General features: G+C 38.0%; 1 protein-coding gene across 1 annotated transcript in view; it reads right to left on the reverse strand.

Annotated features, from left to right (window-relative positions):
* The window catches only part of Ptprc (protein tyrosine phosphatase, receptor type C), a 110,971-nt gene that overhangs the window by 23,212 nt on the left and 70,855 nt on the right, over window positions 1–16,904 (reverse strand). Inside the window, exons 11-18 of the mRNA XM_026780000.1 lie at window positions 14,309–14,464; window positions 11,937–12,145; window positions 8,954–9,014; window positions 7,576–7,684; window positions 6,938–6,972; window positions 5,280–5,389; window positions 4,451–4,541; window positions 4,284–4,360 (exon numbers count right to left, since the gene is read on the reverse strand). Coding sequence (XP_026635801.1) covers window positions 4,284–4,360; window positions 4,451–4,541; window positions 5,280–5,389; window positions 6,938–6,972; window positions 7,576–7,684; window positions 8,954–9,014; window positions 11,937–12,145; window positions 14,309–14,464 — 848 coding nt within the window. The remainder of the gene's footprint in view (window positions 1–4,283; window positions 4,361–4,450; window positions 4,542–5,279; window positions 5,390–6,937; window positions 6,973–7,575; window positions 7,685–8,953; window positions 9,015–11,936; window positions 12,146–14,308; window positions 14,465–16,904) is intronic.

Below are 16,904 nucleotides of genomic sequence, written 5' to 3' on the forward strand. Positions count from 1 at the left end.
GGGGGAGAGGAGTGGGGGGAGGGCGGGAGGAGTGGGAGGCTGGGAGGAGGCAGAAATTTTTTTCTCAATAAAAAAAATAATATAAATAAGATATAACAAAAAAAAACACATCAAAAAAGATCATTCACTGTGATCAAGTTGGCTTCATTCCAGACATGCAGGGATGGTTCAACATACAAAAATCTATCAATGTAATCCACCATATAAATAAACTGAAAGAAGAAAACCTTATGATCATCTCAATAGTTGCTAAAAAAAAAAAAAGCATTCAACAATATCCAACACCTCTTCTGATAAAGGTCTTGGAGAGATCAGGGATACAAGAACATATCTAAACATAATAAAAGCAATATGCAGCAAGCTAGCAGCCAACATCAAATTAAAAGGTGAGAAAATTAATCCAATTCCACTAAAACCAGAAACAAGAGAAGGCTGTCCACTTTCTCCATATCTATCCAATATAGTTTTTGAAGTTCTGGCTAGAGCAATAAGACAACAAAGGAAGATCAAGGAGATTCAGATTTGAATGAAAGAAGTCAAACTTTTGCTATTTGCAGATGATATGATAGTGTATATAAGTGACCCCAAAAACTCTAGCAGGGAACCCTTACAGTTGAAAAATACCTTCAGTAATGCGGTAATGTACAAGATCAATTCAAAAAATTCTGATGGAAGAAGGTCATTGGTTAATAAGAAACTGCCTTGGCCCTTTTGATAGGACAGCAGCTTACATAGGCAGAGTACACAGAACAGAATGCTGGGAGAAAGAAGCAGAGTCAGGCAGTTGCCATGATTCTCCCACTCCAGACAGACACAGGTTAAGATCTTTCCTGGTAAGCCAGCTCGTGGTGCTACACAGAATATTAGAAATGGGTTAGACCAATATGTAAGAGCTAGCCAATAAGAGGTTAAAATTAATGGGCCAAGCAGTGTTTAAAAGAATACAGTTTCTGTATAATTATTTCTGGTAAAGCTAGCCGGGTGGCGGGCAGTGGCCTGCCGCTCCTTTCAACAAAATTCAGTAGCCCTTCTATATACGAAAGATAAAGAAGCTGAGAAGGAAATCAGAGAAACATCACCCTTCACAATAGCCACAAATAACATAAAATATCTTGGGTAACACTAACCAAAGAAGTGAAAGGCCTGTTCAACAAGAAGTTTAAGTCGTTGAAGAAAAAATGTGAATAAGTTGCCATAAAATGGAAAGATCTCCCATGCTCTTGGATAGGAAGGAATAACATAATAAAAATTCCTACCAAAAGCAATCAATAGATTTAATGCAATCCCATCAAAATTCCAAGACAATTTTTCACAGATCTTGAAAGAACAATAATCAAGTTATATGGATCACGAAAAAAAAAAAAAAACCTAAGATAGCCAAAACAACCCTGAAACTTATCCAAAACACTAAAGGAACATCCAGAGGATTCACAATCCCTGACATCCAGCTCTATTATAGAGCTACAGTAATGAAAACAGCTTGGTATTGGCATAAAAACAAAGATATTCACCAAAGAAATCAAATATTAATCCACACACCTATGAACACCCGATTTTTGACAAAGAAGTTAAAATTATACTATGGAAAAGATAGCATTTTCAAATGGCGCTGGCATAACTGGATGTCAACATGTAGATAAATGGAAAAGATTTATATCTATCTCCATGCACAAAACACAAGTCTAAATGCTTTAAAGACCTCAATATAAATCCTACCACACCAAAACTGACAGAAGAGAAACTGGGAAGTAGCCTTCAATACATGGGTACAGGTGACTACTTCTTATATGTAACACCAGTAGCACAGACAATGAGAACAACAAAAAATAAATGGGACCTCTTGAAACTGAGAAGCTTCTGTAAAGCAAAGGACACATTCAATAAGACAAAAAAAAAGACAGCCAACTGAATGAGAAAATATCTTTACCAACCTTACATCAGACAGAGGACTGATCTCCAAAATATATGAAGAACTCAAGAAATTAGACATCAAAATACCAGATAATCCAATTTTAAAAATGGGGTACAGAACTAAACAGAGAATTCTCAATATAAGAATCTCAAATAGCCCAAAGACACTTAAATAAATGTTCCACATCCTTAGCCATCAGGGAAATGCAAATCAAAACAATTCTAAGGCACCATATTATGCCAGTCAGAATGATTAATACAAAAACACCAACGATAGTTTATGCTGGAGAGAATGTGGAGTAAGGGGAATACACCTCCATTGCTGATGGGAATGCAAACTTGAAAATTCACTCTAGAACTCAGTATGGCAGTTTCTCAGAAAATTGGGGATCAACCTACCTCACAATCCAACAATATCACTCTTGGGCATATACCCAAGGTATGCCCAATCATATTACAAGGACATCTGTTCAACTATGTTCATAGCAACATTATTTGTAATAATCAGACCTGGAAACAACCTAGAAACCCCTCAACCAAACAATGGATAAAGAAAATGTGGTACATTTACACAATGGAGTTCTATTCAGCAGTAAAAAAACAATATCTTAAAATTTGCAAGGAAATGGATGGAACTAGAAAAAAAATCCTGAGTGAGCTAACCCAGACCCAGAAAGACGAACTTGGTATGTACTCACTCATAAGTGGTTACTAGCTGTAAAGCAAAAGATAATGAGCCTATAGTCCATGAGCCTAGAGAAGCTACGTAACAAGGTGAACCCTAAGAAAAACATATATGGATTCACCTGTGAAGGGGAAATAGACAGGATCTCCTGACAAAACTGGGAGCATGGGGGTGGGAGGAGAGGGGAGGTGGGAATGGAGGAGGAGGGGAGAAGAAGAGAATTTGAAGGAATGCGACAGTTGAGATGGAAGAGGGACAGAGACGGAGAGCAAGGAAAGAGATATTTTGATTGAGGGAGACATTGTGGGGCTGGCAAGAAACCTGGCACTAGAGAAATTCCCAAGAATCCACAAGGATGACCCCAGCAAAGACTCTAAGCTATTGAGGAGAGGGTGCCCAAACTGGCCTTGCCCTGTAGTCAGATTGATGAGTATCTCAAATATCACCATACAACCTTCATCCAGCAACTGATGGAAATGGAGGCAGGGACCCAGAGCAGAGCACTGGGCTGAGCTCCCAAAGTCCAGTTTGAAGAGGGGGAGGAACGAGAGTATGAGCAGAGAGGTCTGGATCATGATGGAGACATCAAGCAGTTTGCCTGAGCTGATAGGAGCTCACCAACTCTGGCCAGACAGGGAAGAAACCAGCATAGGACCAAACTGAACTCTCTGAGTGTGAATGACAGATGTATGGTTGGAGCAGTCTGCTGGGCCCCTGGCAGTGACACAAGGATTTATCACTTTTGGCTTTTGGGGAACCCATTCTTTTTGGATGGATACCTTGCTCAACCTAGATATAGTAGGAAGGACCTTGGACCTTCCCCAAAGCAGTATGCCTTGCCCTCTCTCGGGGGACAGGGTGGAAGAAATGGGAGGAGGGAAGGGAGTAGGAACTAGTATTTGTGTATAAAATGAAGAATAAGATGGCTTGTTTTCTTTAAAAAAAAAACAACAAAAAAGAAAATATAAAAGGAACTATGAATCCATGAGGACTCACCTCTACCCAGAAGAAAAAAACTCGGTAGAGTGGGTAAGGAGATGTTCTCAGCCATACATATGTGTTTCCCAACTGTGTAAAATTCTTTAGCTCACAGGAAGCAAGCTTAATTGAAAATTATATAAGCCAAATTTGTAAGTGTTTTAATAAATTCTGTCTAGATATTTTCAATTTGGATAACTACACAGGAGATGAGCGACATCAGTGGAGAAAGTTGCTACTGCAGTGCCTTGTAGAACAGAAGCACAACAGTTTGGAGTCAAGCAGAAATGAACTGCAACTCAGTTAAAACCTTTACCAATTTCATTAGTGTCTTAATAACTAAAGAACCCAGGCTTCCCATCCTCATCTATCTAGAGGGCATAGTGTACTCAGATGAAGAAATACAGAGTTCTTATGAGAAATGTGTGCAGAGAGTTTAACGCACAGCAAAGAGCAGGTTTTAATCTTGGCTAAGAAGAAGCACTATTTACTTCTAGCACCAGCAAGCATATACATAACTATTTTGGCAAACATTAATGTTTTTGTTGTAGGTGTCAGTGTTGTTACAGGTTTAACTGAAAATATTTCTAAGAACTTCCCTAAAGTTTTCCAGAAACAGTGAAGGAACTCAATGGAACACATACATACAAAGAAAATGAACATTTCCAGCAGCCAAAAGAGGCTATAAGGTAACAGCATATTTACTCACGTCAATGTAGCTGGCATTTATGTAGGTGGACCCTGCATCTCCATTTATTTCAGAGAGTTCAACACGGTTATAATCATCTGTTTAAAGAAAAGAACACTTCAATATTGAAATACCGAGTAGTCACGCTGTGTCAGCGTACAGAACCTCAGATCCCTATGTGCACTCACAGGGAAGGATGTCAACATAACGGTTCTTATTCTGGTTGTGGGGTTTCCGGGCATCTTTGATAGAAAACTTGCTGAATACCCGTGGAATGCTCTGAAAGACACAAAGATTCTTGGAGTTACAGAAGATTCTGAAAAGAAGAAGGAGAAGGAGGAAGAAGGAGATGAAAATAGAGGGAGGAAGGGAGAAAAGGAGGGAGGGAGGGAGGGAGGGAGGGAGGGAGGGAGGGAGGGAGGGAGGGAGGGAGGGAGGGAGGGGAGAAGGGATGTTAAGTTAGTTTCTCCTTTGCCAGTTGTCACTGGAGCTAAATGAGGTAACTTATAAATATATCCTTTCTACTGACAAACATGCTAAATAAAGTAGCTGAAATTAATTTTATTATGTATTTTTCAAAAAGCCCACATCTTTCCTATAAAATTAATGACAGATAAATTAAATTAAAAAATAATTTCAGAAAAAGTGTCTTAATCCTACATTAAAAATATACAATATTCAATGTGACACTCAAAACTTTAGTTCATGACTGATCATTAGATAGCCATATAGAACATAAGAACAAAATGAGCCCAATATGTTTTGTGACAGGACTTCATAATCAGTTACAATGCACTAAAACATTATATTATGATGTTTACTAGTTTTATATTATGAATGATCTTGCACCCTTAATGAGTCTCTCATCTGTAAATATTGCAGTAACATATGTCTGTATTGTATTACTGTGTTCTGTGGATAAATTATTAAGGCAAATGGTTGTGCAAATATACTTAACATGTAATCATCTTTATGACTACGTGGAATTTCTTACCCTGTATCAATGGTGACACATACCTGAAATTCAGCCAGAAACAGTCTTCCCTCATCAGCAATCTTTCTTTTATACGTTTCCAACAAAACATCAGCATGAATTGGCTCCACATCCATCAGCTGCTTTTCCTCATCTAGAAACAAGTTAGACTCAAGACCAGTGTTGTGTCTGTCTCTCAGATATGCACACATTAATAGAATTTACAGCTTGAACTGAATCCTTAACAATTTTCTTCTCTTCATCTTTGTGGGAAATTTCATTCCCATGAGAGTGTTTGCTTATAAATTAATGGCTTTTAAATCTTGCACGTAAATCATTTTCTGACTTTGTACTATTCTCTTTACTAGAATGAGCTTCTCCTTTTCCTATGCCTAGGTAAAAAGCCCCTAAAAAATTTTCACTATTGTTAGACATCCATGGTTTTGACTGGTTACATGGAATGGATATTAATTGACATTTTTCTATATTCCATGATTATGATTTTTCTCATCAACATGCTAAAAAAATATTCACCCAGCAGCTCTATCCTCACCCTCCATTTTTAACTTTTGTGCATTATTACAATTATAGAGATGATAAGAGAAAGTGATTAATATTTTTCTGTTCATCATTCATCTTAATTTTGTTACAGTATATTATCAAACATATTCATCTTTTGTATCTCAAGAATATTTAAAAAATTAAGCCGGGCGGTGGTGGCGCACGCCTGTAATCCCAGCACTCGGGAGACAGAGGCAGGCGGATCTCTGTGAGTTCGAGGCCAGCCTGGTCTACCAAGGGAGTGCCAGGACAGGCTTCAAAGCTACAGAGAAACCCTGTCTCAAAAAACCAAAAAAAAAAAAAATTAAGTACATTGTGAAACAACTTTTTATGATTTAAAGAGTGTAGATGGGTATTTTTTTATTTTTAGGTTTTCTTATGGTTTTCCTGGAATTTGGTTTCTGGAATAAACTTTGCTTCTGGTTTATTCGACTTTGGTGGTTTGTGTGACCTCCCCTGTACCCAACATCTTAAGTAGTGGAAATAAGCTACTTTAATTTTTGTAAACATAGTCTAAATATCTTTAATGGTTTTTCCTGGTTCTGTCTTTAAAACATAAAGAAATTTTATAAAGACTGGAAGAAGGAATGGCCTTATTTTATATATCGTCCATCTTATTTATCATTGTGCCTTCAGTGGGAGGATCCAGCATCCCACTCTGGCAGAACCTGGAGGTATTCCACATCACTTCCTCACTGTAGAATATCATCTGCTCTCCCATTCTTCCTTCTTTGCTAGTTTGTCTGAGGTTTCCCAGCAGTCTTGGGCAACTGAATTCCTGCACCCTCCACAGGCAATTCTCTATCATTTATCTTTATACAGAACTATGCACATTACCCAGCTTAATGTTTACCAAACTGTTCCTACTCACCAACAGACCTGGCTTCTTCTATGAGAAACCCAAACCTTAAAGGGCAGAGACCATGCCTGTCACTATGGTACTCTCAGTGCCATGGACAGTATTTGTGATACCTTGAGGACTTCACATTGATGGCTACTTTTGCAGAAATGTAAATTTGCTTCAAAATTTGTCAGTGGACAAATTTCAGATTTGACTTTTTAAAATGCACAGCTCTTATTTAAAATAAAAGATTATAAATTTAGAAAATAAATCTCAATGGTAAAAATTATTTATACTCACCCCTTGTAACAAGTTCTTGTTGTTCATCTAAATTGCTGTGAAAATAAAAAACATGGAATTCACTCGAAGATCAACTTAACTGAGCAAACACTGTTGTATCGATGTAGTGAGTGACAGGAGAAATAGAGGTAAGGATAAGAGAAAAGGGGGTAGGGAAATTAGGAAACGGGGGGAAAACAAAAGGATGTAAAGTGGAAGAGATAAAACAAGAATTTGGGGAGACTGAAGAAAGCAAGTGAGGGGAGAGAAAGTAACCATGGGTTGCTTGTAAATTTCAGAAGGATGAGAATGAGTCAAGAGAGTCCTTCTAGTTTTCAGAAATATTTATCTTCTTGGGCAAAAAAAAAAATGAATACACTTCCCAGAATGTTCCTCCTTTTGCATTTGATGTCCTCAGATTACTTTCATCTACTGAGAATTAAAAGAGAAGGTACACCTTCTTTCCACTGATTAGTATCAAAACAGGCCTACAATATCATTAGCAAATGTAGTGAGTATAAGTACTTACAGTTAGCCAATAATTCCACGTGAAGTCATGAACTGAAGTCTTCTCTCATTGCTTGGTCAATGCATTTTGGACAACAGCTTGTGACATTATTACAATCACTATTACCTCCTAATTCAAGATTGTCTCTTACCTGGATCTTTTCTTACGCAGATCATAGATTTTATACAGAACAACAAGCAGGGCTATTGTTGTCACAACAATCAGAAATATCAGGAATGTAATCAGTGCTTTAGCATTATCTAGAAATAAAAAGTGACACACAAGAACTTATTAGGTCAAGTACTTTGCTAGACAATGTGACTGACCTTCATGAACTAGAATTTTAGTATTTTTCATTTATGGTAAAAATTCAAAGCTAAAATTTTAGAATAAGATAAAATACATTAGAGTCTTGATTGTGCAGTGATGGGCTCTGTTATTTCAACATTCCCAAGGCATTTATATTTAAAGAGACTAATTAGAATATAGATGAGCCTTCCATTGCTTCTCATTAAATACTGTACTTTTGTAGAAAACTATCATTTAGATTTAATTCCCTTTCACAGTCTCATTTTAAAGGGATCAATGAGGTAATGTAGTTATTACAGCTTTCAGAAAGAAACTCCTAGTTTACCATTGAGCACAGAAGTGGGTAGCCTCCTAAGGGATTCATAAAAGCTTCTACCCCACAAAGATAAATCTCTTACATGCTCATTGGGGAATAGAACCAATTAACCAAGAGACAAAATTTATTTCATTTGACAGTGAGGATTAACACTTTCCCTAGTTTGAGTTTTCACAAAGAATCAATGTGAACCACAAGCCTAGGGCAAGCAGGATTGGCATATCTTTATCCTGGGTCACTTGCCATCCTTTCCATACCCACAATGGAAAGATAATAAACCCATGCAGTGACATCAAGCTTTGAGTCCTGAAGACAGGCTGTTGGGCTTCCATCTTAGTTCTTACTTCCTGGAAAGGAATTTGGCCAGAATCCTATTATTTTTGCACCTTAGTTCCTTAATTCCTAAAATGAGGCTAAATAGTGTAATTCCCATAAATGATAGACTGTGAATAGTGTAGAGAAAAGTAGCTATCCACAATTTTCCGGTCCCCAATTTTTATGCTTTATTGTCTATAATGATGCTGTAGACACGTAAGGTATCTTGGAAAATGAAATGTCATCAGCACACACACCAGTAGCACAAATATATGTTGAACATCACAGTTTGGAAAGCAGTCCCATTTAAAAGAACTACCAAAAATATCTGTCAGTGCAAATAAATATTCTAAGAATTTATAGTAAAGACAACATTCATTTAGTGACTAAATTATCAAATATATTAATTTCATTTTATGACACTGTATTTTAATGCCTTTACTTGGATTTTTGAAAATTGCAGGTATTTATATAATGTGTATAAGCAACACATAATAATAAGGAGTCAGTCTATAGATGCAAAATAGCACACCTTGCTCAAACAAATGCATACAGATAGAGGTGGAAAAAATAGGCCAGGATGACTTACAAGATGTTGATTCATTTTTAACAAATGCTTCTCCCTGATACTCTCCATTGAAAAAGGAGACCTAAATTTCAGTTAAAACAAAAAAAGAAAGAGAAAAAAAATCAATTTTCTCTATAAGTGTTCATGGCATGTTATAAAATGTACATTATTTCTCATAAATGCTGCTTGTTTTCATTAAAACCTCCTGAGTAAAAGCTGAGACTTTACAGTTATTTCATTGTACACAGTCAAAGAGTTTGAAAGGGGGTTGACCTCTTTCAAATGGCATCAATAACAAATGGAAATGGAAGAACACAGTCCAAGAAATGAAACCAGAAGGAATGATTTTAAGTTATAGTATATAGACAAAAAATAACATTGTCTATTAATATGCTAGCAGGCTCACGTTTATCTTTAAAGTAAATCTTTATTTACAAGAGTGGAGTGTGGAATATGCATGTTTTTGAAGGTAAAGACATGGACAAATTGCAATGTGGAAATAATTAGCATAAACACCTAGAGCTCATAAAATTTAATACAAATAAAGAAAATCATCTTGATCTAAACAAAAACTGAAAGGGGTGCTGAAACAAGGCTACTGATGCCACATAAATTATGCAAAAATAGATCTGAATGACACCATTACAATGAACTGACATGATGTGACAACCATGGCCATCATTCACGGAAGCCTTCGCTCTCTATATATGTGAATATAGGATTTCCCAGTATCCATAAACCAGATTGTGTCAATTACCTTTTATAAAGTAATATAATTCACAGCAATATAATTTTAAACTCCACAGATATAGATATAGTACAGATAAAACTGCTTGCTCCACAAGCCTGACAACCTGAATTCAATCCCTTGAGCCCATGGTAGAAGGAGAGAATTGACTTCCCAGACATGTCCTCTAACTTCCCTGTATGTGCTCTATAGCATATAGTGGCCAGTTCCACATATGCATGTGCCTTCATTAGATAAACTAAAACTGATGAAGAAAATCTCCTCCGAGGAAGGGGATCATCGCTGTGATACACCTGAGCACATGACCTCACTTCTTTAGAAATAGTTTGTGAGAAGATAGAAGAGTTTGGAGATTCATTCTAAAGATGGTTGAGAATGCTTTAAGAAGAACACAATACATAATTCTTGTAGGAATCAGAAGACCAGAGTGCCAAGAGAATGGCAAATAGTAAATGCCCAGCTCATGGTGTTACAAGACTTGTAGGGAACCGAGACTGAATGTATAAGCTACATAATACATTTTGGCAAAGAATCTGGCTACATTCTGTCTGTAGCTGAGAAACTGAGCAGTAGTGAACAAAAAAGAGATGGATTCATCTCTTCTGTGGAGGAAATCTCATGGTAGCACAGTGTTCAGGCTGTAGGAGGGCTACTGCTTACTGCTCTCATTCATCAATTCAGGGAGAAAGAGGAGAAACACGAAAATGTGAAGTTCGGTGGAGAAAATATGTGAGCAAGTTTAAAGGGGAAGATGGGGAGATCGTACTCGGTGGAAGATAATGGATTCAAAGTTATACACTTGGGTGTCAAGTTCACAAAGAGACTTATGAGGGTTAATACTGATTATTGCTTTGACAGATCTAGAATCACCTAAGAAATATATTCTTAGGCATGTCTGTGAGGGAGTAAAGTTAACTGAACAGAGAAAACCAACCCAAAATGCAGCAACATAGACCTACCAGGTAGAGGGTCCTAAATGGAACAATTATAAGAGAGCAAGCTGAGCACCAAAATTCATCTCTTTCTGCTTTCAGAACACAGGTACAATGCAACCAGTTCTATCAGGCTCCTAACATAATGCCTTCCCTCAAACTAGAAGTCAAAGAAAGACTATCCTTCTTTAAGTTGATCTTTTCATGTATTGAGCAGAAAGTATTAAAGACTTTAAAGGAAGTTGCTATTTACTGAAAAACATGTTTACTGAATTCTGTGTATATTAGAGTTCAATATAGTTATCGTTCATAGAATATGTTAAAACCATATGATAGAACCCCATGCCACTATTGGAAGTTAAGTAACAAAAATGTGGAAAGGTGAGCATAATGAAATAATACAGAAAAAAATAAAATTTGCTGAACTTTCTTAGAAATGGTGATTTTATCTAATTCATAGAAATTTTCATTACAAACAACAGAAAGATCTTTATAATGCCCAGTCCGTGGTGAAATTATAGACATTTAAAGATTCCTGGCATTTATTTTATGTTCGAATGTTTTCTTGAATTTGTTTCTGGTATTTTTTTAATTTCAAAGCACATATAAAATTTTGTAGCTGAAAACAATAAAAATATATATTTAGCAAAGTAAAGATATGCTACCCATGAATTGTCTCCTACCAGATGATATGGGAGGTCCTTCTGTGTATGTGTTGCTTTTATTGGTTAATGAATAAAGAAACTGCCTTTGGCTTGTTGATAGGGCAGAACTTAGGTAGTCGGAGAAAACTGGACTGAATGCTGGGAGAAGGAAGGTAGAGAGAGAGAAGACATAGTGCCATTGCCTGAGACAGAGGTGTTGAAACCTTGCCGGTAGGTCACAACCTCCTGGTAATACACAGATTACTAGAGATGTGTTAAATTAAGATGTAAGAGCTAGCAAATAAAAATTAGAGCTAATGGGCCAAGCAGTGATTTAATCAATATCTGTATCTGTGTGGTTATTTTGGGTCTAAGCTAGCTGGCTGGCAGGGAAAAACAAACGGCTCCCTCCAACAGCCAGGCACACAAGCAATAACTTCCCTACAGTTGTCATTTTGAAGTTGCAAATACTCTAATAAAATTTTGCCTTAACCCTTGCTTTTCATTCCAGAGATAAAATGCCTGGCACCAAATTTTGGAATGTTCTAAAGTGTTGATTTCACAAGTTATCAGAGATCTTTAAATTCCTATGAGCTTGACCTCAATGCCATGTAAGTGCTAAGGCTGAAACACTGTGCTACAGCTAGGGAAAGCAGTGATGATGGAAAACAGTAGCTTACCAAAAATGTATAGTCAGTTGAATAGTAGAGATCCTTTAAGTCAAATCTGCATGTGGTTTCGTTGAAAGTCTTAGGTAAAGAACGTTCACTTCTGACTTCCAAAATGTAAAATTTCCTGGGGCCATTCATTTCATGAGGAGGTTCACAGGTGACGCTTATAGCATTTTCTGACACCCGGATGGCTTTCACTTTATTGACCTTGCTTGGCCCTATCAAAATAAAGAAATGTGTGTTATCTTAATCATTCCACATGCGAGAATTTAAATAACTTGAAACCTGAGTACAATGGAAATCAGTTTAAATGCTGGTTTGCACACAAGAACACAGATTCAAAATCTATGTCAAAAATGTAAAACAATAAATCACCTCTTCATTAAGTATTAATGTATAAAAGCTTGCTGGAAGTCTTGAGAATTTGCACAATCCCTGAAGAACAGGATGCGGAACTAAATAGCACTGCAAAGTGAGGAGGAGGCAGGGCGAGGAAGGATGACAGAGAAACACGTATAAGTCCCTCTACACCCCAGGCCCTCTTTTACTCATGAGTCTTCTATTCAACTAGGTAAGATTCCTGAGGCAACAAACCACTTTCATTTGCTCTGACATCCCAGAAACCTGGGAAGGCAACAGTACCATACAGTTGTAGGACTTGGAAATGTTTCAATATTTTTATTAATTCTTTGAGAATTTCATACAAAGTATGTTTGAGCCTATTCATACATGTAAGCCCCAGCTCCTCCTCTAACCACCTGCTCGGCACTGTCACCCTTCCTTATTCAGCTCTGAGTTTTACTCCTCTTCTTCTTGCCCCCATTAAGCTAGTTCTTGGACTTGGGGCCTGTCCTAATGTGTGGTCAGCCTATTAAAGAAAGCTGACTTTCCTCTGGTAGTATCAAATGCCAACAGTTCCTGAGCTAGGGATGGGATCATGTGCACACTTTTCCTCTCTCTGCCAGAATTTTAGGATTTGGACATTTAAATCATGGGCCTAAGTGACATGGAGAACTTTTTTCTCCATGAATCTGCAGCTCATTAGGCCCTACAACCATAGCTCCTACCCTTCCCCCAGACTCTTTCCTCTTCCCTGCTCCTAATTGAAATTAGCAGTTACTGGACACTAATCTTGCTTTGTTTCTGCAAATTATGTGAACACAGCACTGGAAGCAAAGCCATTGAAATTCCCAGTGTACAACACGACATAAATAAAGGCTGCGTATTGTGAAATGTTGTGTCATGTGAATAGAAGCCAGGGCTCTGTAGGGCATCATAAGCATCTTGGTGCACTTCATGTTTCTAGATAGGAAATTTGCTGGGGACGCAGGGAGGATTAAATGCTTGAAGTCTTACAAAGCACACTGGCTCATGATGCCTCCATATTTCTTCCTTCAACCCTGTGACTTTATCTAATAAGGACAGTAAACCATGATTAGCAGTTTTAAAATATTTTTCTAAAATTATTTAAAACCTTAGATGCTGGGTCAAAGGAGAAGGGAGGGTAGAAGGGGAAGAGGAGAAGAGAAGGGGAGGGATGAGGAGAACTTGAGGAAATGGGATAGTCGAGATGAAGAAAGGACAGAGATGAGAGCAAGGAAAGAAATATCTTGATTGAGGGAGCCATTATAGGGTTAGCAGAAACTTGACTCTAAGAGAAATTCCAAGGAAACCACAAGGATGATCCCAGCTAAGACCCTAAGCAATAGAGGAGAGGGGGCCCATTCTTGACTTGCCCTGTAATTAGACTGATTAATATCTTAAATATCACCATAGAACCTTCATCCACAACTGATGGAACAGATTCAGAGACACACATCGGAGCTCTGGAGTGAGCTCCCAAACTCAAGCTGAAGGGTGGGAGGAATGAGAATATGAGCAAAAGGTTAAGACCATGATGGTTTCACCTACTGAAACAGTTTACCTGAGCTAATAGGAGCTCACCAACTCCAGCTGGATTGGGAAGGAACAATCATAGGACGCTCTGAATGTGGTTGACAGCTGCATGGCTGGGGCAGACTGAGGGGCCTCTGGCAGTGGCACGAGCATGTCCTGGCTTTTTGGGATCCTTTTCTCTTTGGGTGCATACCTTGTTCAGCCTAGATATAGTATGGAGGGCCTTGGACCTTCCCCAAAGCAACGTGCCTTACCCTCTCTGAGGATTATATGGGGGGAGGGTGTGTGGAGGGAATGGGAGGGAGGGAGGGACTGGAAATTTGGATTTTATTTAATCTAATAAATTTTTAAAAATTTAGATGCTAATGAACATGCCAGGCCCATGTATTTCTCAAACAAAGTAGAAAGATCAATGAATTGTACATGAAAATGGTATTTGTTGTTCTTTACCATTCATGGAAACAACATTAAAGCAAAGCACTTACGAGCCGCTTTTGTCTGAAAGAAGCATTGCTCGGCACTCCCATTGCGTTGCACCCTGCCGTTGACATAGGCATGGAGTGACACTCTATAGTATGTATAAGGTTTCAGCTGGATCACTTCAGCATGGCTCTCAGTCCCTTTCAACTCTTCACAATTTTCTAAAATTAAAAAGAAAAAAAATTAGTAAGTTTCTGGAAGCCAGGGTCCCTATGCATGTAACTTGATTTTTACATGATATCATTTCAAGGAGACTCCAAGTATTGAGTGAATTTATATATGAAGACAAGCACCGCATGTTGCCTCTCACCTGTGTTCCCAGCTCCAAATCTTTAGATGTGAGTATACGACCGGGAGTAACTGCAGAAACGAGGAAAACACAGAGGAACTGGGGAGAGGGTTCTAGAGAGGGACAGCAGGATATAGGTGATATGAAATGGGACATGAGAGACTTGAAGGGGGCTTTAATGGGGAAGGGAGAACAACACAGAAAAGGAGAAAGACACAGGAAGGAGGGAAGGGGACATGAACCACTAAGGATTCTTGAAGAAGACGTTTATTATTATCATTACTTTATATTTACCCATATGTGGTAAATATTTTACAGGTATGATCCTATTGCTAATGACACCTCATAATTCACTGTGTCATGAGAATAAGGGAAGACTTGGTGAGGAGTCAGAGCACTTAAGCTAGAATTGACCTAGAAACCTCCTCCCTGAGAACTAGCTTTCACAGTACCAGAAGATGACATGCAAGCCACTGAGGAAGGACAACAATCGCTGTGTCATCTATGAATCACAACAATGACCAACACACAAGGGCATGCCTAAGGGTGCAACAGTGGTTCTCATATCTTGGAAGTACTCAATTGCTGTCTAATTGGACTTAAGACCCACTTAACAGGAGAAAAATTATCCTGGTGCTGTAAACATAGTCAGCTACATGTGGTTAGAAATTGGTCATAGAATCTAGAGGAACACTACCTCTGGCAATATCCTAAACCAGCATTCTGCCTAACTGAATTCTAAATATCTATTGTTATACTAAGGTAAGTGTAGCTTTTACCCATCATCAAAGAAACTTGTTTTTGTGCAGAAAGGCCCATTACAGAAAACCACAACTTGTCAAATAGCAGAAAACACCTGACTGCGGAGTGTTCAGCTCCAGTTAATGTATCAACAACACATCTCCTGCACCTTAGGCTCAGGGGATATCAAGCAAGAGGGGGAGCAAGAGGACTTAAAAGTCAGAGGACCAAGAAGTCTGCCGTGTAATTGTGTCCTCTAGCTAGGACAGGAAACCTACGCTGATGAGATTTCAACACCAGAGCTACCTGATGAGACCTGAACAACCTGACAACAGTTGACATCCAAACCCAGATGGGGGAAACTTCACTGGGCCCAACCTTAAACGAAGAGCTACAAGGTGTTAACAACTGTTGAGATCAGAATAACCCGTCTTCTTTAGGATGATCCTTTTGATTGGTTATTTGATAGCAAGTGATATGCAGGCAACCCTGAATGGACTCAGAAGGCTGTATTTTTATATTTCTTCACTTATGTGTATACGTAGCAACAGTTAAATAAGAGAACAGTTTGAGATTTTTTAGAGAAAGGACCAGGAGAAGCATAAAAAAGAAGAAAGGGAGGGAAATGAGGGAAATGGTCTCTGTGCTTTAATTATATATACATATAAATATATATGAGAAAGCAATACAAACAATATTGAAATTTCATCGAATAACTTCAATCATTCTTACAATCTCAAAGCATGCAACATTATGATTACATATCATTAATGCATATTCCATTAACTTAGACATATTTGTGGAGATTTTCTCTTCTGGCACAAGACGGGTCCCAGTGAACACTACAAAACCTTCAGTTGTTTTCATCACAGCTTTTCTGATACTTAACTCTGACCTTAGAACACCAATGGGAACTACTGCCTTTCAGGGGAGAAGCCCTCAAATCACCAATAACGAGGCTTACTGTTTCACATTATTTTAAGGCTCTAGGAATTCATGGGGCCATGAGAATGAGGGAAGACCTGATTATGATAGCTGAAATCTGGACTTTGCAAAGAAAGATGGGTTAGATTGAAAGAGAAAAACTAGATATCTGGGGGCAGGGGAGAGTCTAATCCCTGGACTGTGCATGCTCTACAAACATGTTGCTGTTGAGTTGCACTGCCACAAAACATTAGAAATGAAAAAAAGGATGTTTTGAGCCTATGGACAAACATGACTAGCATAGCAGATTTTGGCTATATTGATGAAGAGAAGTCAAGACTTAGATATACCATAGGGCATAGCTTGAAGAGCTAGTACGTGTTAAATGGGAAATCATCCACACAAGTTGACATTTTAGTTGAAAAAAATATAGCAAAGAAATTATAAGCAGCATGTTATCAAACAGAAGTTACAATGATAACAATAACACCAAAAAGTGATCAATGACTCTGTACATGTGACAGTCACTGTTTATGTGATGGATAAGTTAATTGATTTAACCCTCACCATAGTTACAAAGTTGGTATTTACCACATCATTGGATTTTATAGAAAAATTAACCTTAAGAAATTAAGCTACTTGTCCAT

Source organism: Microtus ochrogaster, chromosome 6 (assembly GCF_000317375.1).
Source record: "Microtus ochrogaster isolate Prairie Vole_2 chromosome 6, MicOch1.0, whole genome shotgun sequence".
NCBI lineage: Eukaryota > Metazoa > Chordata > Mammalia > Rodentia > Cricetidae > Microtus > Microtus ochrogaster.